Raw genomic sequence first — 21,978 nt, forward strand, 5'->3', positions numbered from 1 at the left:
GTAGTGGGGTGCTGCCACAACAACCTGTAGGCTGCATCCACTGCTCTCTGAATTTCTTTAGTCACGGGCTGGGTAGGGATGCGCGGCTCTCACCAAAGCTTTGTTTGTTCAGAAACTTCCAGCAACCCTGTCATTGTGGTACTCCAACATCTTGTAAACAGGCACAAAGCCAGTAAAAAGATGTCTCTCATAGGACTTAGAGTCGTAGAATCAAAGAATGGTTTGGGTTGGAAGGGACCTTTAAAGGCCATCTAGTCGGACCCCCCTGTCATGGGCAGGGACACTTTCCAATAGACCAGGACTTCAGATTCTGATGAACAGAGCAAGCCAAAGGCTACAGATGCTGCTCCTGTGGTAATGACCTCGAGGGAAGGTGCTTCTTTCAGGTGCTTTACATGAGTCACATCAACTTACAATAAAAAAAAAATGAAGAAAGTAAAGTTTCAGTAAGAAGACATCTGTAAGAACAGCTTTGGTCGAATGGTGATCATCTCAGACAGCAGAGTGTCGTTTCTCCTCATTGCAGCAGTAATTGGTGGGGTGCTGGGTTTTGCCTGGTGGGCTGTCACATAGTTATTAGTCTCACTTACCTTGCAATAGTTTTCTGTAGCTGCTGTCTCTGGGACATTTATGTGTCAGACCATTCTTTGGAAGGTCTCACAACAAAGAGTTGGTTAGGTGCATGTTGGACTGCAGCTGCCAGTCTACCCTGAATATGGTTCCTTTGAGTTAGACAGATTTGGTGGTGGAGACTTTTAAAACACTCAGACCCTTCAGAAGTAGTACTGGTTTCTCAGCAGCCTCATATCAGGCCTCAGAGTGCCTGAAGATAGGCAGCTGGTCTCATATTTTGTATGTTGACTGGAAAGCCTTCAGCGATACTCGCCGGTTTGGGGTCAGAGTCTACAGCGTGGGGATGAGTGCATTCCTGGTCCCCTTACTCAAACTCTCCTGGGCTGGAGGTGAAGGCAAGCTACCAAACCCCCTGGCAGGTAATTTCTCAGAGATCTCTCTGAGATCATATTTGCTATCTCCTGTGGCTGGAGAGGGCTCAGGAGCCTCCCTCTGTGTCAACCAGGCTCCTCTGGATTTCTTTCCATGCACCTCTAATGGATTTTACACCTGAGCGGTTATTTTTGGTGGTACAATTCCTACCTGTCCCAAGTGGGACATTTTGTCTCTTGTTGCAATTCACAGAGTTAGACGGGGCTGCTGGTTTCATGCTGTGCAGCATCGACACATGATGCCCTTGTAAACACTGCTGTCAGCTGTGGCAATTCCATCTCTATTGTCCCAATAAGATTTCATGCTTGACAGTGCCTGACTTTTTTGTCTATAAGTCAACTAATAAGAAATAGTCATGTAGTGGGCTTTTCCTTCTATGATTCCTTGGATTGCCAGTTGTTTCCCCGAGAATTCTTTCCCCATTCTTGCCTGAGTTTCCCCCAAGGCAGAAGGACACAGGAGGTGGCATTTCTGGAATAGCAAGGTTTTGTGGCACAGCAGATCCTGACTTTTCCTGCCTAGCCCCACTGGGGGGACAAAGAACAGTTCTCATCCATCATGGCCTAGGATGGTAGGGCGGAGAGTGGCCCAGGACTGTTGCAGGTGCTCAGAAATGGGAGGAACATAATTATAGGTATGCCTGAATCCAGGGAAGGTAATTTTGGAATTGTTTAAGTTTGTGGCTTTGAGCTGGCAGAAGTGTTTGGTTTACCTGTTCTCCCTCTCTTACACCCAAGTGGTCCTTGTTGTGGAGTCATTTGGTGCCTGATGGTTTGACCGCCATAGCATCTTATGGGGTCAGTTTACTTTAAAGGGATTTTAGGATGAGGAGATGCTGAAATCTGTCCATGGTTCCTTGTGAAGTAAGTGTCCAGTGTGTCAAATCAGTGAAAACCTCTGAAGCTTCTTGGTCTTGTTCCCACACACCAGGACACACTTTCAGAGCCTTGTCACAGCTGAGGGAAGTCCCTGAGAACGTTTCCTCCTAGAATGTCATGGATGAAAATGTAGCCCTCGAGCCAGTAATTTGTCTCTGGAGTGTGAAACTGGTGTCACTCCACCGATCAGTGAAGTGAAAAACTTGTTTGGCACTGGGGTATCCACGTGTTGTTCCCCTAGCCACCACTGGGGCTGGAGTCTCTGCCTGATATAGGCCACCAAGGACAAGTTCTTGTCAAACTTTCCGAGATGCTCACATCCTCTGTTCTGCTCCTCTCTTGAAGACCACCACTTCCTACAGAGGCTGTGAGAGGAGCTGGTGTGGTGGCAGTGATGGGCAGGGGAAGTTGGGCAGGGGTTGGGGGGTGTCCTCAGCATGCGGCTGCCATGCAGAGCAGACCCCTAGGACAGCAAAGGAAGTGGTGATCTCCAGCTAATCAGGTCCTGCTCAGTGGAAGCTGTCAGCACTGTCCTCACTTCAGGAGAGACAAATCTTCCCGTGCAAACTGTGAGTTTCAGCATCGCCTTCTACCACCAGCCATGGCAGCATGCCTGCTGTGCACCCATTTGTCACCTTGGAGACAAAACCAAGCCAAAATCATTAATCCCTGCTCTGTCCTGTGACTTACCAACTGGGAGGCTTTCCTCACCTCTGATATTTAAAAAAACCTTAATGGCGCTGCTTGAATTTGCTTCCTGACACCCATGCTGAGTTTGTAAGCTGGTCACATCTAACCAGTTACCACAAAATTGATTCTGGAGCCTTCTGTTTAGAAACCTGCAAGGTACATCCCAGGCAATCATGCTATCTCCATCAGGCACAGAATGAACCAGTCAATAATCACCATTGCAAAGGGTGCAGAGGTCTTTCCTATTACCCCTGATTTTTTTTTTTTATGAGCATCTCTACATAGTTATATGGATGGACAGATGGAATACAGATTGTTACTATGCATGCATATACATATAATATATATGTGTGTGTATATACAAGAAGAGACAGTCATAGGTATGTACGTGTACACTGATGTGCTCACTGTAGCTGGTTCTCTTCCCTTTGGGTCACATTGTTCAAAGACGTGGGGCTGGGTTTTTAAACCAGCTTTAGCCAAACCTGTGGATATAATTGCCAACACCATGACAGTCGCCTTGATAGCTGGCAAGCCCAGAATAAACTCACCTGCATTTTTATAAGGTGCCAAAGAACTTTTGAACACAGTGCAGATAGTATGTAACAGGCATGACTTGGCTCATAGGAGATCTTTACTACATTGCTGTGTGTTCAGTGCTCAGTGGGAGAAAGGTGCATGTGTGGCAAGGTGTGGGCTCTCACTCTGCACCCCCGTGTACCTCGTGCTCCGCACCCCCTCATGGGCCCAGCATGTGTGCACAGCAGCGGGGAGTGATGGAGATATGGGCATAAGGTCTTCCTCTGCCTCCAGAGAAAATGTAGCTGATTTTCCCTGGGTTTGTGCTCTGCCCAGCTTTTCCCTCTCTAGGTGCTCTAGAAAGTCGGAGCTGGTGCCAGCAGGGCTGGAGGGGTTTGATCCACTGCTGTCTCCCTGCGTCAGGTGTGCTCTGCACCTGAGGGATTTCACCTCTTAATCACTGGTTGGCATTCACTTGTTCATCCTGCTTGCAGTTCTGGTCGTCTTTACGCTCCTGGCCCCCCTCCAGATTACACTGCCGCTGTTGGTCTCTGGCTGCTGGGGATGTTCAGTTCGATCAGCGAAGCTCATCTCAAGCCCTCTGGCCCCATTAGTGTGAAGGAGTACCACCCCCTTTCCCTTTCCCTGCAGGCACAGGCAGAGGGGCTCTGCAGGCACTAGCATGTTGTGATGGGTTATGTGTTTGCTTGTGAAGTATGATGCTTTAGGGTTTTGTGCTGGTCATCTTCACTGGTTCTGGAAGGTTGCAGCAGTGAGGGACTGGTGTCTTACATATTGCATTGGCGCAGGCACCAGCAGATGCCGTGCCTTGGTTAGATTTTCCCCTAGGTCAGAGGTGACTGAGTGCTGCTTGGGTGATGAGTGTGCACAGGTATAGCCCCCATCCCCATGACGAAGTGAGCACAACCCACTTGAAGCTGCTGGACAGGTTCATGTTCCCTGTGCTCACCATGTGTCCAAGCCTGCTTGTGCAGCAGTTTATCATTGGAACAGCTTACAACCTCCAGCAGCTCCAACCACTCTGTCACCTCCTGAGACACAACTGTCAGGGAGCAGCAGCCTGAGCCAACAAGGGTCTCTGCCAGTGGGACAAGCAGAGATCTCCATCAGCAGATAATGGGCATTGTGGGACAGGATGTGGCTGCGGCAGGAGGGAATTAGGTGGGCACATCCTGTGAGATCCAAAATCTGTTCATCTGGTGGTACTGTTAGAAACAAATCATAAGTGGCAATACCAGATACAATTGCATTGAGATGGCAGAGGTCCTGAGGAGTCCTGATGGGCTGCCGATAGCCGGTTGAAACAAATTGCCCACTGCTGTGATACCTCAGCTCCCAATAACAGAGGGCAAATGGCCTTCTAGAGGGAGATATAGATTTTCCTTTGAGATATGGAAAGGGAAATAAACTAAATTATGTTCGAACATAGGGTTCTCTCTCTCTCTCTTTAAGTAAAAAAGGGGAGAGAGAAAAAAAGAAGGGAAATGGGGGAAAGAGAAAGGAGACATAAAATAAGCTTCAGCAGGCATTTGCAATTTAATTGATATTTGGCGGCAGGAAGCCAATCAGTATAAGTAAATTGACGTTATAAGATAAAAATAATTGCCTAATGGGATACCTTCCCCATGGCTGTGGCAGGCCAAATAAATACAGCATCGTGTGTCAAAGCAGCGTGGTGGCCATTCCTGGGCACAGCCCGCCGGCGGGGATCGGCGTGGGCTGCGGATCATTTTTATGGCATCTGTCTCTGCTCCCCGAGAGCAGGCAATGAGGGGTTGCACATTGATTGCTGCTCCAGCCAACAGTGGCTGAGGGAAAGGCTATAATTAATGGCTTTATTTGTTGGAGCACTGCTGAGAACAATCGAGTGTGTTATGGTAACGACTGGTGCCCGCATTCCAGTGGCATGGAATACACTAGAGTTGGTGTGTAGCCCCCGGGCTCTGTGTGCCTTCTCGAGAGCTAGGTACAGGGCAAACTCGTGTACAGGAGTTGGCAGCATTTGAGAGGTTCAGCTGGTGCAGGTGGGCACCCAGGGGGATGATGCCGGGTTGTGGGGTGCCAGCAGTGTGTTTCTGGTTCATCCCACTGGTGGTAGCAGAGCAGACCCTCCGTCCTTGGCTGCCGCATTTTGTTCAGGGAGAGGGAAGTTGGCATGGATGATGGTGGAGGGACACCTCATTTCCTACTGTGGGGGATAACAGCCTCTCTGTCCAAGCCCCTAGCCACTACCCTTCTGCAGTGGCAGCAGAGGTACTCATTGCAAGTTTTCTTTCTTTTTTTTTTCTTTTTATCTAAAAAAATGGTCTCTTTCAGAGATTTTCCCTAGAAGCAACATGGTGCAATCCAGTCATTTTTGCGAACGCTGCGTTGTTTTGTCTTGTCAGCACTGGCTTTAACTGGGGTGGGGAAGTGGTTGTGGTTCTGTGTGGTTCTGCGAAGAACCCGTGACTATGTGTAAATGTTTATGTATACACACCCCTACATATGTAAGGAAGAAAAATTTCAGCCAGCGTGCATCTTGAGTGGGCTGCTTTTCTTCTCAAAAGGATTAAAGTCAAGTAGCTATGGGGAAGTAACACCCTGAAAAATTGTAATGAACCTCTCCTGGAGATTCTGTAAGTCTTTTTAAAGGAAAAGTGCTTGTCTTTTACCTCACTAACAGGAGCACCTGGTGGGCAAGAAGGGACTGATACCCAGGCTTGGTCACTCATGAGGAGTGATGGCTCATTTACTTTTAAATACTTCTAAATGCAAATGATAGATAGATAGATAGATAGATAGATAGATAGATAGATAAATGACAGGACAAGGGGTGATGTCTTCACACTCACAGAGAACAGGGTTAGATTGGATATTGGGAAGAAATTCTTCCCTGTGAGGGTGGGGAGCCCCTGGCCCAGGTTGCCCAGAGAAGCTATGGCTGCCTCTGGATCCCTGGAAGTGTCCGAGCCCAGGCTGGATGCAGCTTGGAGTAACCTGGGCTAGTGGAAGGTGTCCCTGCCCATGGCAGGGGGTGGAACAAGATGAGCTTTAAGCTCCCTTCCTATCAAAACCAGTCTGTGATTTTGTGATAGGACGAAAGGAAACAGCCTCCAGATGTATCAAAGGAGGTTTAGATTGGATATTAGGAAAAAATTCCTTTCTGAAAGGGCTGTCAGACACTGGAACAGGCTATCCAGGACAGTGGTGGAGTTACCAGCCCTAGTGGGATTTAAAAGACATGTGGACATGGTTTAGCTGTGATCTCGGCAGTGGTGGGGTAATGATCTTAGAGGGTTTTTCCAACGTAATTGAATTTGTGATTCTATGATTTTATGTAAGATGATTAATTTACATTTAAGCACTAAAATGATTTTGAACTGAAAAGCTAAAATAACTTTCATTTTAAAGTCTCAAGATGGGGTCTCTCAACGTGTTCAGGATTTTCCCCAGTAGGGCTTTTTCACACAGTTCTTCAGAAATGATCTCTGCTTGCAAATGAAATTCAGTTTCAATCTATAACTGCTTTTATATATAAAAAAGTGTCAAAAATTTCCCCTTCACTGCAACTTTGCAGTGTGGTCAGAGTCACATCCCCTGCCCTTGGCTTCTGCACCGCCAAGCAAACAGAGAGAGGCAAGGCCCATGTCTGCCATTTATTCTCAGATCACCATTACTGATTCATGCAAACCACTGTTTTGCCAACAGCTGGCTGTTGGGAACAGAGAGGGAACCGCAGATACAGTAGTCTTCAAAAATTATTTGCCACATTTTAGCCATATCTCTCTCTCTGTCTCTCTCTCCATATATACTTACACAAACATAAAGTTAAATACGAACAATATATGTGTTACTTTTAAAAAAAAATATTATTCTTTTCCCTGGAGCAGTTATCTCATTAGATGGAAGGGACATGAGGTCAATCTCAGCTGCTGCTAGCATCTTTGTCACAACCGAGCCTGCAGGAACAGGCTCTCCAGCTCAAGAAATGTTTGGAAGAATTTCTGTGATGCAGCCCAAAAGGTGACCCACTAAATGAAAGCAGGTTTTGAAATAACACAAGTACGTGCAGGGAGATTTTCCCACCTTGCTTAATAAGGGCATCTCTGTGATAAGCACAGCGTCAGGGGAGTGGTACTGTAGATTGTTGAGTTTACTGCAGGATAAATAATTAATGTTTAAATGACACAAATTAATTATGACAATTAGCAAAGAGTTATACTACTTTTCCTTAAGAGTAAAATCTTGGCTGTTTAATTTTGTTCCATCTCCAGTGTGTGAGAACATTTAAGGCAGAACCATAAAATACAAGCATAAAAAGAGATATAACATTTTTACTGTTTCACCAACTGCCTTTTTCGTACAGAATCCTAGAACATCAGGCTGGAAGGGACATCAAGGATCATCTGGTCCAACCATTCTTGGCAAAAGCACTGTCTAGGCAAGAGAGTCCAGCACTCTGTCCAGCCAAATCCTAAAAGTGCCCAGCATTTTAGGAATCCAGTTCTTCCCTGGGAAGATTATTCCAATGACTGATTGAAAAATTTTCCTCCTGTGGCCATCTGGAATCTCCGCAGGAGTCACTTGTACCCATTTCCCCACATATTTTCCATGTGACTCCTTGTAAAAAAGGAGTCTCCATCTTCTTGTGGAGAAGTGGAACATGGCAATAAGGTCTCCTCTAAGCCTTCTCTTCTCAAGGCTGAACAAACTCAGGTCACTCAGCCTTTCATCATATGGCAACTTTCCAGCTCTTGGATCATCTTTGTGGCCCTTCTCTGGACCCTCTCCAATCTGTCCACATCCGTTTGGCACAGCAGGGTGCAAAACTCAGCACAGTATTCCAGGTGCTGACTTCTCTATCTCTGTCGGCGATGACCTTGCTGATGCAGCCCAGCATCCCACTGGCTCTTGGCCACGGAAGCACCCTAGTCACTTCACTGAGCTTGGTGTCCACCAGCACCCCCAGGGCCCCTTCCACAGAGATGCTCTCCAGCTGGATCAATCCCAGCCTGTGAGGCACTCCTAGATTATGTTTTTCCATGTGCCACACTTTGCATTTGTCTTTACTGAACTTCATAAGGTTAATGTGAGCCCAGTCTTTGAGCATAGCAGTTCCTATGAGTCCACAGGAGGAGGCTATGGGAAACCATGTTGAAAGCCTTGGAGACATTCAGGGAACCAGTGTCTGCAGCTTACGCCACCAAATTTTGGTCTGCATGCCCTGTTCATTCACAGTACCTCCTGTGCGGGCAGACAGCATCTCCCAAATTGCAGTGGTGAGAGCTGAGGAGTGGCAGCAGCATTGTGTTCTCCCTCCTGGAGTGGCATGCTGGGGCTGGGGGATGCAGAGGCTACCCTGCACAGTACAGGTGCAGCTAGGGAGACTTCCGATCAGCGTCAACCCCTTGGGCACTGGTGGTGATCTCCTTGGCTGTGGGAGCTGCCAGACCATGCAAAAGGCAGCAAACTGCATCAGGACTGCCACGGTGGTTGGTGGCCCAGGTTGAGCTGTTGGCATTGGCATACCAGCCACGCTCCTCACTCCTGTCGCTGGCTGTCACAGCCAACTTCAGTGGGATCCAGAAACTGTCTCAGCATCTCTCCTTCAGGAGCCTGTTTGATGGACCTTTTCCATCTTACGCCTGTGCTTGGAGGAGAACAGAAGATGGGAAGTGCAGCGCTCCACTGGCATTACTGAGCGGAGTGGATGGATGCCTGGCAGCATGTGGGTCCTGGCCTCTCTGCTGGGCTTTGTTTAAGCATGATACAGTGGATCCAGTCTGGGAACACCTCTGGCTTATTGTCACGGCAGCAGAGCGTTCATGTTCGGGCAGACAGGAAGTGCAGCCAAAGGACAATGGATGGACAGATGTGGCTCCTGAGTGTAGGAAGTACACTCAGGAGCCACATGGATGATCTTTAAAACATAATTCCTTCCTACTAATTGATGTGGATAAAATATATAAAAATATAATTAAATTTGTACCTTGTGTTACTTGTAAAAATTTGTAGTTGCATATTCTATTTTATAATGGCTTTTTATTCCTGTGTTTTGCATTATAGCTGTAAGGCGATACACTGAATTTGTCTGTGACATTGCTTGCTTCATTGTAAGCATGAAAACGTGCAGGCTGCAGACTATCATTCTTGATTTTGGAAAATGACATATTTAATTTATGCACAAGAAAAATCTGCAGGTATTAAGAGCTCTTTGTGAGTGCTCTTTGTGGACAATCATGTAGGAAGTGTGAACAGACACCTTCCACTTGTGAGACAGTGCAGAGCAGCCATGCTGCTGATGGAGTGAGCTCCATCCTCCACAGTCTTTTTCTCTCCTTTGCTTGTAGTAAATCCAGCCTTGTCATATCTTAGGGGTTCTGCTTGAATGTTTTCTACGAATTTGCATTTTAGGAGGAGCAGCATCTCTGTTTGGGAGTTCTCTGCATTTCCCAGGAGCTCTGCCTGGATCTTGGGCAGTGCAGGAGTGGAAGGCTTCTTCCCCCAGGGAGAGCTTGCTGGGATGCAGCAGTTGCTCTTTGTACTTCTCAGCTGGGCTCATCATGTGGGTTGGATGTGGGCGAGCTCTTCGCCACTTTTATCTTCTCTGGGTAAGTTTCCCAGACAGTCATTTGTGAAGAATTCAAGGTGTTAGGTTGAAAAATTGCTTTGCAGTTCTAAGCTTGCAGGGAAAGATGAGTTTTGACTGATAACAATAGAATAGTCCATATTTTTCTTATCAAATGGCAGTTCCTTGGGAGAGTAGAAGTTTGTCAGCCTCTTCCAGGTCTTCACAGGCTTGAGCTGTTGCAGGGTGTGCAATGCCGGGTGTGCAAACTTCCTGCTGGCTCCTACAGATCTGTCTCCTGCTCTGTTTTTTGCTGCACTTTGCTCCATAAGGACAGCAAGTCACAGAATCCCAGAATGGTTTGAGTTGGGAGGGACCTTAAACCCTATTTCATCCTACGCCCTACCATGGGCAGGGACACCTTCTCCTATCCCAGGTTGCACCAAGCCCCGGGAGCTTGGACACTGGCCTTGGACACTTCCAGGGATCCAGGGGCAGCCACAGCTTCTTTGGGCAACCTGTGCCATGGCCTCACCACTCTCACAGGGAACAATTTTTTCCCAATATCCAATCTAACCCTGTCCTCTGTCAGTGAGAAGACATCAATCCTTGTCCCAAGTGGTCACTCTTCGCATAGACCTTGTTGGGCTGCATGTCCTACCACCACGTTTCCTTTGACTGTCAAATTTCTGTCTCCCAGTATTTTTCAAAGCTGTAAATACTCTCCCAGCTGTTCATAACCAGTGGCCAGTTTAGCATTTCCAAAGGTACACAGAACATAGTTTCATCTGTAACCTGCATTAGTCCTTGTCTCCTAAGCATAGCTAGAAATTATTTTTTGAAAGAAGTGATGAAAAGTTGTGTTATGACATGGTATGGAAGTAGGTATAAACTATGTTAAAATTGCTTCAATGAGCATTTAAAAATGTACTTTGAGCTGGCAATACATGATATAAAGTGCATGTCTCCAAAGATTGCTGCTGAACACAGCTTACAGAAATAGATTAGGAAAACAATCAGTTTCTTGCAATCATTTGTTAAAGAACTTGTAATGACTTACGTAATTACTGTAGTTATACCTCCCCTAATTATTATAGAAATTACAGAAGTACAAGCCCATTCCTACATCATGCAGCAGATGGCTGAGGGGTCCTGTGGACCCGGGGACTTGTCCAGATGTCACAGTCTACTGTGGCCTCAGCAGCCATGGGGGGATGCACCTTCCCCCTGTTTGTGGGCCGGGCTTGGGGCTTCTGCTCTGTTTTGCTTAGCATCTTCCTTCTAACCTCCATCTCTGCCCTTTCGAATTCCCCACAGTGCAAGGGGCTATCACTGACATAATTTTTAGTTTTTGAAATGTAAAACTGCATCAGAAGGGCAATCACCAAACCTGCAGAGGTTCCATCGGTCCCTTCAGCCACCGTTCTCGAGTGGAATCTGACATGGCTAGTGCCCATGGGCATCACTGTGGCTCCTTGAGGGTGTTGTGTGGAGGCTGAACTGACAGGTCCCAGACTAGGAACAGTCAGAATAACAGCTCATGCTGCTCCACACGTCGCTGTCTCCTGTATGCTGGGACCCCCACTGGGGTGGGCACATCTGCACAACCAGCTGTGCTGCATCCCTGCAGCATCGTGGGAGACAGTCCACCTGAATCCCCTCCACCACTGCAGCCCTCGCTGGGGTTGCTGGGCAGCAGAGCAAGCCCAGCCCTGCTCCTGGATGCTCTGACATTTGGGTACCCCTTCAGCCCTGGGGCACTGCCAGGCCCAGGAACGGATGGTGTTCCAGAGCAGCATCCTGCACGGGCGTGAGCAAAGTCCACCCTGCTGGTAGCCTGGACAGGTGCACAAGCAATCCAGCTCCACTCAGTGGCACTATTTGCACAAGTGTTTGCTCAGATGTATAGGATGTCAGGTTCACAAGCACTGAGGCTGCCAAGGTGTGAGGTCCCACCAGGCCTTTGTTGTGCATGGGATGGGGGAGACGGCAGGGCTTTCCTAGGAGATAAATAACAAAATTTCCATATGGCAATTGCAGGATTAAATAACTATAGGAGGAGGAGAGCTGTAATGTTATGGGAAATTTTTTCTGTTAAATCAAACCTCTTTTGTTGGTGATGCCCGTAACCAGCTTTGTGGTGTGGCTTTGCAGCTGTGGAGCTGCACCCTGGGTGTGCATCAGCACTGCAGGATGACACCTTGTGAGTGCACTGGCATGGCTCCAGCTCGTCCATCTTGTGGGTGTACAACCTGGCTTCAGCTCGTACATCAGAGAGGACCTCCAGCTGTCCTAGAGACAAATGTTCTAACAGTGGAGAGGAGCTCGTTCACTCCTCAAAGAAACCCCAGAAGTGGCTGGTTGGTGATAAAGGTGCTAATCTCTCTGCTGCTGAGTGTTTTAGGAAGAGCAGCACTGACAGGCCAATGAGAGGGCTCAGCTCCTTCCGTCTTGCTGCTTCTATTCCCCAGAGCCAGTGCAAATTTGGTGCTGGGCCCGCAGGGACTGGCCAGCTGTATCCTGCGTGCAGACAGGTGCTGCTGAGAGGGGTGTGGTGTGATGAGGTCTCACCTCAGGGAGCCAGGGAGATGCAGCCTGGTCTGTGATACTGTGCATGTGGTGAAGGCAACCTGCCAAGAGTCAGGGACCTTGCTTTTGCTGCTGACTGGGCTAAGTGCAGCTGGGACCAAGATGCAGCAGAGTCCAAATGGTCCTTGTCTCCAAGAAGTGCCAGGGGACTCTGCAGGAGCAAAGGGCAGGAGGGAGGCCAGGCTGGGGGCAAATGGGATGCCCCCAGGCTGGCCGTGCATTGAAGTCGCAGGTGGGACATCACCACTGGCCACCCAGTGCTAGCCACAGGTGTGGTGAGCCCTGGTCAGCCCTGTGCTTGTGGGGTGTGTGGGTGTGCTGGCAGTGCCCAGTCAGGACCATCCCCAGTACAGTCTGCTACGTACTGGCAGCGTGTACAGCTTCTGCTGCACATGAGAGCTGGAGCCAGATGGCCACCAAACCACTGATGTCCCTGCTTTGTCCAAGCACTGATCAGAGGGCAGGGGGCTTGAGCCATTTGGGTTCCTCGTGTCCTCACACCATCCTGACTGCAAAATTGGTAAAATACATGTAAAAACAGAATGCAAAGGTGGGAGTGTTCAGCAGCACTCCCCAGACTTTTCCCAAGCCCAGAGGCAGGACAACGTGCTGTCATCAGCAGATGTGAGTCTATGTGTCTCCAGAAGGAGCTGAGCTGGTCCAAGTATATCTAACAGGTCAAGGCTTGAAATGAAGAAGCAATAAGCCACTGAAATGGTACTATCACCGAAACATGATTGATCAATTGAATTCTATCAGAGACAGTGGGCAGTGAGATTAACTCAGGCCTGATGGGTTCAATGAGTTAAAGCATGATGTTCATTTCAGCTTCATTTCACCAGTCTTTGCTTGTGAAATTGGTCAATCAATAGAGGTTGAAGATCATATATATATATATTGGTGACCACCTTATAGGGAATATAATCTAGCGTAGTCAGCTCCTGACTCTGGCTGCCTTCAATGGGTAATGGAGACAGAGAAGAGACTCTATCAGTGCCACCGAAATGGCCTGATATCTTCTCCAAATGAAAAGTATTTTTGGATCTCTGATGATTTATCTTTTTTCCCCCCTCTTTCTCACTTTGATCTATGGTAAAACCTATACCCATCTTTGTGAAATGTAATGATTTCTTTAGAAAATATTTGCACAGTGATCAGCTAGATACACTTCAAAATATAAAGCTTTTTAGTGATACTGTTCTTTAAAAAAACCCAGTGCTTAGAAAACTCAAATAGTGTAAATACAAAGATCTCTTACCACATACGCAGTCCTAAAACTAATGCTTTGCTGGGAAGAGCATGAGGCAGCTGTCTGTCAAATGCACACAATCCTGAGAAGGTGGTAAGAAAATTCAGCTTACTTTTTAAACAAAACCTTCCATATTGTAATTAAACAGAGTCTTTATCTTCTCTGGACTAACTTACAGGCATGCTATGGAAACAAATCACCTTTTTGCCTCCTGGTAATATTTCATTTGCTTCATAATGTTTTAAATGTGGTGAATAACATCCTCCCTTAATTAGCCTGCATTTCCCTATAAGGTGGTGTAATTAGGTATGATAACAGGTAATGAAGTTGGACAGTACAAATTAGAGACAGAAATCATGTCCTTTATGAATGTGAGCTGTTCATGGCACTAGCTATTCACTTCATGATTCACCCTGTAAAACCATCTTGATCCAAAAAAACCCCTAAACCCAACCTGAAAATCAGTAGATTCCTTTTGACTTCAGACAGATCTACCATGGAGATGTACACTTCATGGCACATCTTTATTATTAATAACACTGGAAATATTATTCCAGCTGGATTTGGGGACGGCATCCATTTCTCAGCTGTTGTTGCCTCACTGAGACTTTCAAGTGGACCTGCACCAGGGCAGGGTCTGTCTCACACTATAACACAGTACTTAAATAGAATCATAGAATCATAAACCAGTTTGGACTGGAAGGAACCTTAAAGATCATTTTGTTCCAACTCCCTGCCATGGGATTTCTATATTTTGTCTTGTTTTAATACTAAGCCTTAGGGGTTTTAAACATGCTCTAATGTTTTGTGAAGATATGGTCAAGGGTCTTTTTTTCTTCCTATTTTGGTCCTTAGTCTTAAAAACAGTATTTTAAATCAAGTGAGTTGTATAGTGAGTATCACCAAAATTCTTGTTTAGCCACATTTAGGAATTTCAAATATTCTCCTGCTGTTCCAGAAAGCGTGTCACGGATGAGTATTTAACCCTAGAAGTGTGTTAAAAAAATGTAACACATCCAGACCTGCCATAATGGCCCAAGGAGAGCTCACACCTCCCCTCCTCCAGCACTAGGCTTCAGCACCTGTCCCACCTGCTCCAGCAGCCACCCAGCCAGTCTGATCCAAGTCCCTCCTGAGCATCCCACCCTGCTCAGGACACTGATTCAGTTTCCCACAAGTGCACACCTGTGGGATGGCTGCTCCATTTTCAAACACGATGAGATCTCATTATACACCTGAACTCTGGGTGTACAAACAGTGCACAGACTGTACCGGCATCACCAAGAACATTTTCCAGGTCATGTCATGTCTTGTATCATTTCACTCCCTTTCATCATGCCCTTTATCATAAAAGTGCATAAAGCTTTAACTTTGATGCCAAACTCTGAATAAACCTATCCTTGCACTTCACAAAAGCCATCATCATCTAGTCTCGATAAAATTGCATGACTTTCTCTAAACAGTTAAACATGAAGTTGTCACCAAAACCGCTGATCTGAAATAGAGAAGGAAGTTTCCAGCATTAATTGCTTAATCTAATGCCTGTTCAGCATAAGCACTATTCTGCTTCAGTTCAGTGTTAGAAACCGAGTTTGAAAACTGTATTTTCCTGTGTTGGTCCCCCAGTCTGACAGTTCTGCCTTATAGCAGTCCAGTTCTCTGGATAGACAGGATATTCTGCAAAATCCATTTGTGCTGAAGGATGATCTCAAAACAATAGTCCCTTGTAAAAATTTTGTCCAATGTGCATCACCCATGTTACTGATGGCTGGTACGTGTTTGTGGACAAAACTGATGTCTACAGCAGCAGGGTGTTTTTGCACAGATCACTTCTGTCAGATCACCTTTATACTTGCCATCAAAAAACTTGATGTAGCATCTGCCAGAGGAGATCTGGGTCATGTTATTCCTCTGCAGACTTATTGGACTGTAAGCCACTGCAGCATTCATGGAAATCTTGCCATTAAAGATGCATTTGAATTCTACTCCTCAAAACTATTCTGGCAGAAAGATTCTGTTTTTAAAACATTTCCTCCTTCTGTCTAGTCTGATGTTGCCATCTGGAGAAGAAATCTGATATTTACTGTTGTTCTTGGAGTTCCACCTCCTGGAGTTCTGGGAATACTGCAGACCTCAGCTTTTAGTTGCATAAAAGATACATTTCCAGTACTGACAGGTGAAGGAAAAGTAGGAAACCACTGTGAATCTGCAAAAAGCAAATTGAAACAAGCCCCTGTATTGCAAAAGTCTTTTCAGACTGCCAACCTAAACATTTTTCAAACTTGTCTTGTGGCTTTTCAGCCATGGGCTGTCACTTAAGACTTCTGCTGAAACTCTCTGCCAAAGGGAAAAGGTAGGGAAACGTGCCTTGGAGCCCAGGCTTGCAACCTGCCGGTAAACCCAGGAAATACTGAGTGAATTGGAGTGTCAGAACAGTGCCTTGGATCAGGCCTTTTTGAGGGTGTTGCAGTGGTAACTCAGCCCAGGGATGTCCCACTTCTGTACAATGCAGGCTGCGTTTTGGGAATACCTGAGCAGTGCTGCTGGTGATGCTTCACAGAGAGTCTGTGTTTCCCAGCATGGGTACTCCCATAGCTCAGAGCTCAGCACAGGATGGAGCTGAGCAGGATTTGCAGATAGCACAGAAAGGGGACAGAGTGTATGGGTGCTAACTGAAGTTTACCGTGACTGTCATTATCCTCCTGTGTCCTCCTGCATGCAAACCATGAACCAGATAGGTTTTCAGGTAGTGCAGTAAAAGTGATGAAGGAAGAAATGGGACCATTATCCTTTGCCCTGCCTTTAAATTATATGTGAAATCGTTGGTGGGTTGAGGGTTGGCTGTCCAGTGCGTTTTCCAGTGATATGTAACCTCTCTAAAGGTCTTCATGACATCACCATAGTAGTACCCACGTCTATTCAAGGGACGAAATGAGACACTGTTCTATAGGCCTCATCACTGACATGACTACTTACTCTTCCTCTTCTCTCTCATCTTTGAAAGGTATTCAGGAATCTCCAGTGCCAAATGGCCATTCTCTCCCAAGCAGAGATTTTCTTCGGAAACAGATGCGAGGAGACCTTTTCACCCAGCAGCAGCTGGAAGTGTTGGATCGTGTCTTCGAGAGGCAACATTATTCCGACATTTTCACAACAACTGAGCCCATCAAACCAGAGCAGGTACTATTGCAAGTATTTCATGTTTTCCTGATATGCTTCCTGCTGGCAGAGGTCTGTTTGGTGGACATCACCAAAGGCTGCTCAGAGTTTCAGTAGACAACCACAGAAAAACAGGTGTGTTGTCAAGCTCATCTCAGCCAAGTGCATGTTAACCATGGAAGTCTATTAAAAAATAAAGGAAACACTCATTCAGCAAACATTAGCAAATGTTTGGGTATGAAATTATGCCTGATCTGGACCGGTTGCATCAAATGAGCCTTTAAAGAGCATCACAGCTTCTAATGTTTTTGTTAGATCAAAAGCAGGCATTGCAGATAAAAAGAGGAAGACTTGCAAAACCCAGTGCCTAATTTTGGTTCCTAGTTATCATGACTGTGGGCACAAATCAGATTTTCGTATCCAGAAATGGCTTATTAGGTGTGTAACTGGCCATTTGCTGAGAGAAACACCCATTAGCATGTGAAGGTAAATTAGTTGCACCTACAGATCAGCAGTGTGTTTGAGGAGGACTTGGCACTAATATTCTGGGAAAGTTCCATTTTTGCAGGTACGATGCAGAAGCACACGCAAAAACTGATGAGCCACATCTCTCTGTGTTCTTCTTGGGTAGCAGTATTTAATTCAGCTGCTGAGAAGGAGGTAGAAATTAATATACTGCTGTCAGCACTGGTATTGGTCTAGCTTGCTACTCAATGATGTATTCAGCTTTTTGTCTTCAGGGTTCTTAATAACAGATGTGCTTTTTAGCAAGGGGGATGGACTCCTCTAACTGCAGCCAAACACTGATTCCCTTTGGAGGAATCTGTACTTTTGAGGGCCACTGGAGATTCTCTCATGGCAGATTACTACCATCATGGATCCACTCAAGGAATGTGTATTAGCATACATTTAAAAAAAAAATTACTTACGCTGAAAGTCCTATGGTAGAGTAGAAATTCCTCATGCCTTTAGGCTCACATTTGTTATTTCATTCATAGAGACACTTGCTTTTCACCAGCTTCTGCTGGTTTTCTGGCTTCCCTGATTCACACATGCTGAGAAACTCTGCAGATCTGAACTTGAGTTGAAAAAAGATGGGAAGCCAAGCCATCATTGTCTCTGGAAGGTGAAGTGGCCTTCATGTACCACTAGATGGTGGTTATCCCATCCAAACACGGGTGATAGTGGAGAGGACAGGCACTGTGCCCACACCTGTGGCAAGCCTTTTCAGCATTGGTCACCTAGGAACTGTGTGGTATTAGATCTGTCCCTGCAAAACTTTTACGGGCCCAAATAGTCATTGCACAGAGAGCAAGGATGGGAGAGGACTGTGTATTTTTTTCTGTGTTCTGGATCCCCTGAGTCATGGACAGCTGTAGCTCATGGGAGACAGTCCAGCAGCGAGTGAACATTTATCCAGATATAAACTTTTCCTTTTTTTATAGGAAGAATGGGAGATTTGAATAAGGATGTTGCTGAAGTGTTATCTCATTTATCAAATTTGGGATGTATGACTGTTGGTGGAGCAAGGATCTTCCCAGGCCCATGTAAGGAGCTGTGACTAGAACAGCTCTGAGCAACCGGATTATTAAAATTGGAGATATGCTGCTATCAGTTTGGTGAACAGGGGACTCTCTGAATGCTCTGGGAAGTCAAATAAGATGCTAAGAAATGTGACACTATGAGATTCAAAAGATACTTTGCAGAAGCATCTTGCTTAGGCATTTTTGCATTTGATTACAAGAGAAATTTGTAGTTGTTTGCTTTCATATAGCTTGGAGCATGGTCATTTGCTTTTGGAAGGCTGGACCATGGTCAAGGGCTTGTGGTTCTTTGGGGTCAACTTCTGCTTTCTGATGGTGTGTGAACTGTAACTTTCAATGTGAGCAGATGTGTAAGACTTGCTGTGTTTCACAGGGTCACGGCTATGAACCCTAGCCGTTACCAAAACAGTCATGTCTTACCTCCTTGGTAAGTCAAGCAAAGCTGTCATGATGCTTAACCAAAGCAGAGAAGCTGTCTGCATCAATTAGTAAGGCTGAAGAAATCAATGAGAAAGAAAATACTGAGAACATTAATGATGTGCCTTGGAAAACCACAGTTGTCCTTGCAATAGATTGCTGTAGTAAAGCAAGGTCTGCCTGTGACATCAAGCTGTCCAGAGTTCTGCTGGACTCCAAAGTGATGCTGTAGGAGCTAAATCAGTGGTGGATGTATGGAGCCCTGAGCTATTTCCGTAGAGGAAAATATGGAAAAGATGCTCCTCCCCATAGAGACAGAATGTGGGGAGAAGACTGGTAGGAGCTGCTGACCCACTGTTTGTCCATTTTATTAGAAATTTGATCCAGTAGCAGCCATCTGAATATCAATAATTTTGCACAAAAACTTGTTGATGTCCCAGTGCTGTTCACCTGAGGAGGGCTCCAGGTATTTTACTGGAAGAAGTTAGTCTCTAGACAAGGTAGTTCCCTTTTTCTTCCTGATTTTGCCTCCTCTCCAAGTCTTCCTCCTCATTTGTGTGCTGGGGGAAGGCCCTTGGCCATGGTCAAGAGGAAGAGGTCCCTCCTGCACAGCACAATGTTTGCAGTCTCATCATGCTTGGTGTCCAGCTGCGGACTTGCCTCTGCTGCCCAAAGTCCTCCTTTCGAGAAAAATTTCTGGACAAAATTTGTCCTTGCCTTTTGGAAAATGACTGTTCTTCCTCATGTATAGGTAGATGGACTGATGTCTGTGTGGGAGTGCTTGCTCACAGCTTCCAAACCCTTTGTTTTGAGTACTTCCTTCACTTTACTATCTTTACGTTTCCCTTAGCTCATTTGTATAAAATGGAAGCTCTTGAGTTATTTCTCACCTCAAGACATGTTGTGCTTTCCATAAACATCGTAAGAGTTTTCACGTCTGCTGTAAGCTGTGCTATCTGTGGAGAGACCCACAGGGAATGGATACTTGTCTTTGGGGAAGGGCTCATACCATGTTGAGAGAGAAGGCAACCCCTGGACAGTGACAGGAAAATAAAGCATTAGACAGTTCTTGGACAGAAATGGTGACAACTGTGTGTGCTGGGTGAGGTGGGGATCCTATGGTGTGTTCCTACGATTAAAAACTCCATCGTATGGTGTGCGTTGGGGGGCAGAAGTGAGACATCCCCTGTTACCTGCCTTACTTTGCAGCCTGACAGCCAGTGGTGCAGTCGGGCACATGTAGGTGTGTGCTCTGCAGCACTGCATGTGTGGATCATAAGAAACATCTGACAGCAGGGGAATTCCAGCAGCTTGGAGCTGGAGAATTAAGGTCTTCTGTGCAAACAGCATCAAGTCCTTTCATGTCCATATACTGTGGGGAGAAAACACAGCATAAAGTCAGTACTCTAGAATTACCCTGACCCACTTCCCCCGGCAGAGTCTTGCTATAAATATGAATTCTTATGTAGAATGAATGGCTTTCCCTCACATTTGTGCCTTTTTGTACTCATTTTTTGCAAACAGCCTGTGATCAATTTGCACTGGCTGCATATGTTCATGGAAAACTAATTTCACGTGTTTCTGGGCACTGGTCTGGAAATGCACATAGTGGTGTGTTTGCAATGTCAGTGTTGCACTGCCATTCTGTACATGGCTGCTGCCCACCACTTCCACACAGCTCTTCCATCAGCCGGGATGAAGCCCACAACTTGAATTCAATGTAATTTTCAGGTCCTGGAGAAGGAGAACCTTCACAGCATCTGCCTCTGGGCTGGCAGCAGCTCCCGTTCTCGCTGTGCTTCTCTGTGTGTGTGTATGTTTGTGTATGGGCCTTACTGATCCTCAGTGTGTCAGCTCTGTGGTGAAGTCCCCTTGCCCACAGGGAAGGCTGTTGTGTTGCTGGCACAGGCTGCACCCCAGTTGTCCTTGGAGCAAACCATACTGACACAAAGAGTGGCTTTTCCCTGCCGGCCCTGGAGTTGTGCTGTGCATCTACACCAGTGGCAGACTGACACACTCCAGCCTGGCCCCTGCCGCAGGCAAAACCCCACCATTCCTGGTCACTGCAGTGACAATTCAGATTTTATTCAGAACAGGCACACATCCTGTGCACAGAGCTGCAACATTGAGTTGCAAAATTTTCCAATGCCTATAGTTCATTAAGAGCTGGAGGAACTAGAGGCACTGGCTGTACTCTGCAAACCCCTGAGCCTGGCTGTGAGGGTGATTGTCCTCCAATGGCTTCCTTCGATTCCAGCCAGAAGGATGGAAAAGCTCTTCCCAGCATCCCTGAGAAGCTGCCCTGGACTGGCTGAGCCTGTAGCATCCATTGTGTGTACTGTTTACATTCCCCAGGCAAAGCACAGACAGGAGATGTTCTTGGAGACCAAGGCCCAGGAAAGTCAAGGAGAGACAGGGGCTTCAGGCATGAGAGGCTGGACAGGTTCAGGAAAGCCCCATCAAGGTGGGAAGGGGGCTTGTGGATGAATGTGCTTGTGGCAGCTGTGAGAGTGGCATTAACACCTCTACAGGAGAAAAATACAGGGTGACGGATATACAGCCAGATTGGCTCAACTGAGAGTCAGTGCATTAATTTCCTCAGAATAAAGAAGAGAATTATTCATTCAAGAGAATTATTATTTCTGTCCACAACACAAATGGACTCTTGTACTTCAGCTTCACACATGGTCCAGTTGAATACTTATTGCAGCCAAGAGGAATATTTATATTGACTTCAACAAACTTTAGAACAGGGCCATAACGAGACATAACATAATGTGACCAAATTCAACACTATGTAGGTCACCTGACATAGAAGAGAACTTCTTGCTGCTAATGGCAGATAATTCCCAGGCCCTTCCTAGGGCTTTAGCACTAGCTTTTTTAGTTTGCTTTTAGCTAGAACCAAACCGAATATCTTTTTTTCAGATAAATTTCTGTATAAAATGTAAATATGTTGGGCTCTGGCAGAAACCAGTAACCTGGCAAACATATGTGTTTGTGATATGGAATGCAAGTAAACATGGGTCTAGGGATAAGCATAGGCAGATGGAATTTGGATAACTAAGAGAATTCTGATAGCTAAGGAACCCCTTAAAATTACTTATGAGTTGGAAAAGTCGAAGAATTGCATGAAGTTGAAACCTGATTCAGAGAAATTTATGACGAAGGAGTTCTCTGGACTGACAAAGAGAGGGGCATAAAGCCCTTTTGAAAATCTTCAAGTTTTGCTTTCCTCTCAAGTATGCTTTGGCTTTGAAAGAGGAATCTTAGGATTTTTTTGCTCCGAAGAGCTGTGCTGTATGATGTGTTCGCAGGAATGCAGCTCCTGAGAGCACAGAGATGCACAATCCTCCT

The 21,978-nt window shown here is 46.1% G+C and overlaps 1 protein-coding gene across 2 annotated transcripts in view; it reads left to right on the forward strand.

The window, feature by feature from the left end:
- The window catches only part of PAX5 (paired box 5), a 127,979-nt gene that overhangs the window by 28,347 nt on the left and 77,654 nt on the right, over positions 1-21,978 (forward strand). For both annotated transcript variants that reach the window (XM_039381688.1, XM_027723365.2), the window contains exon 6: positions 16,506-16,681. In XM_039381688.1, the coding sequence (XP_039237622.1) occupies positions 16,506-16,681 (176 nt within the window). The remainder of the gene's footprint in view (positions 1-16,505; positions 16,682-21,978) is intronic.

Source organism: Pipra filicauda, unplaced genomic scaffold (assembly GCF_003945595.2).
Source record: "Pipra filicauda isolate LSUMZ 115617 unplaced genomic scaffold, ASM394559v2 scaffold236_size1216567_pilon, whole genome shotgun sequence".
Classification (NCBI taxonomy): Eukaryota; Metazoa; Chordata; class Aves; order Passeriformes; family Pipridae; genus Pipra; species Pipra filicauda.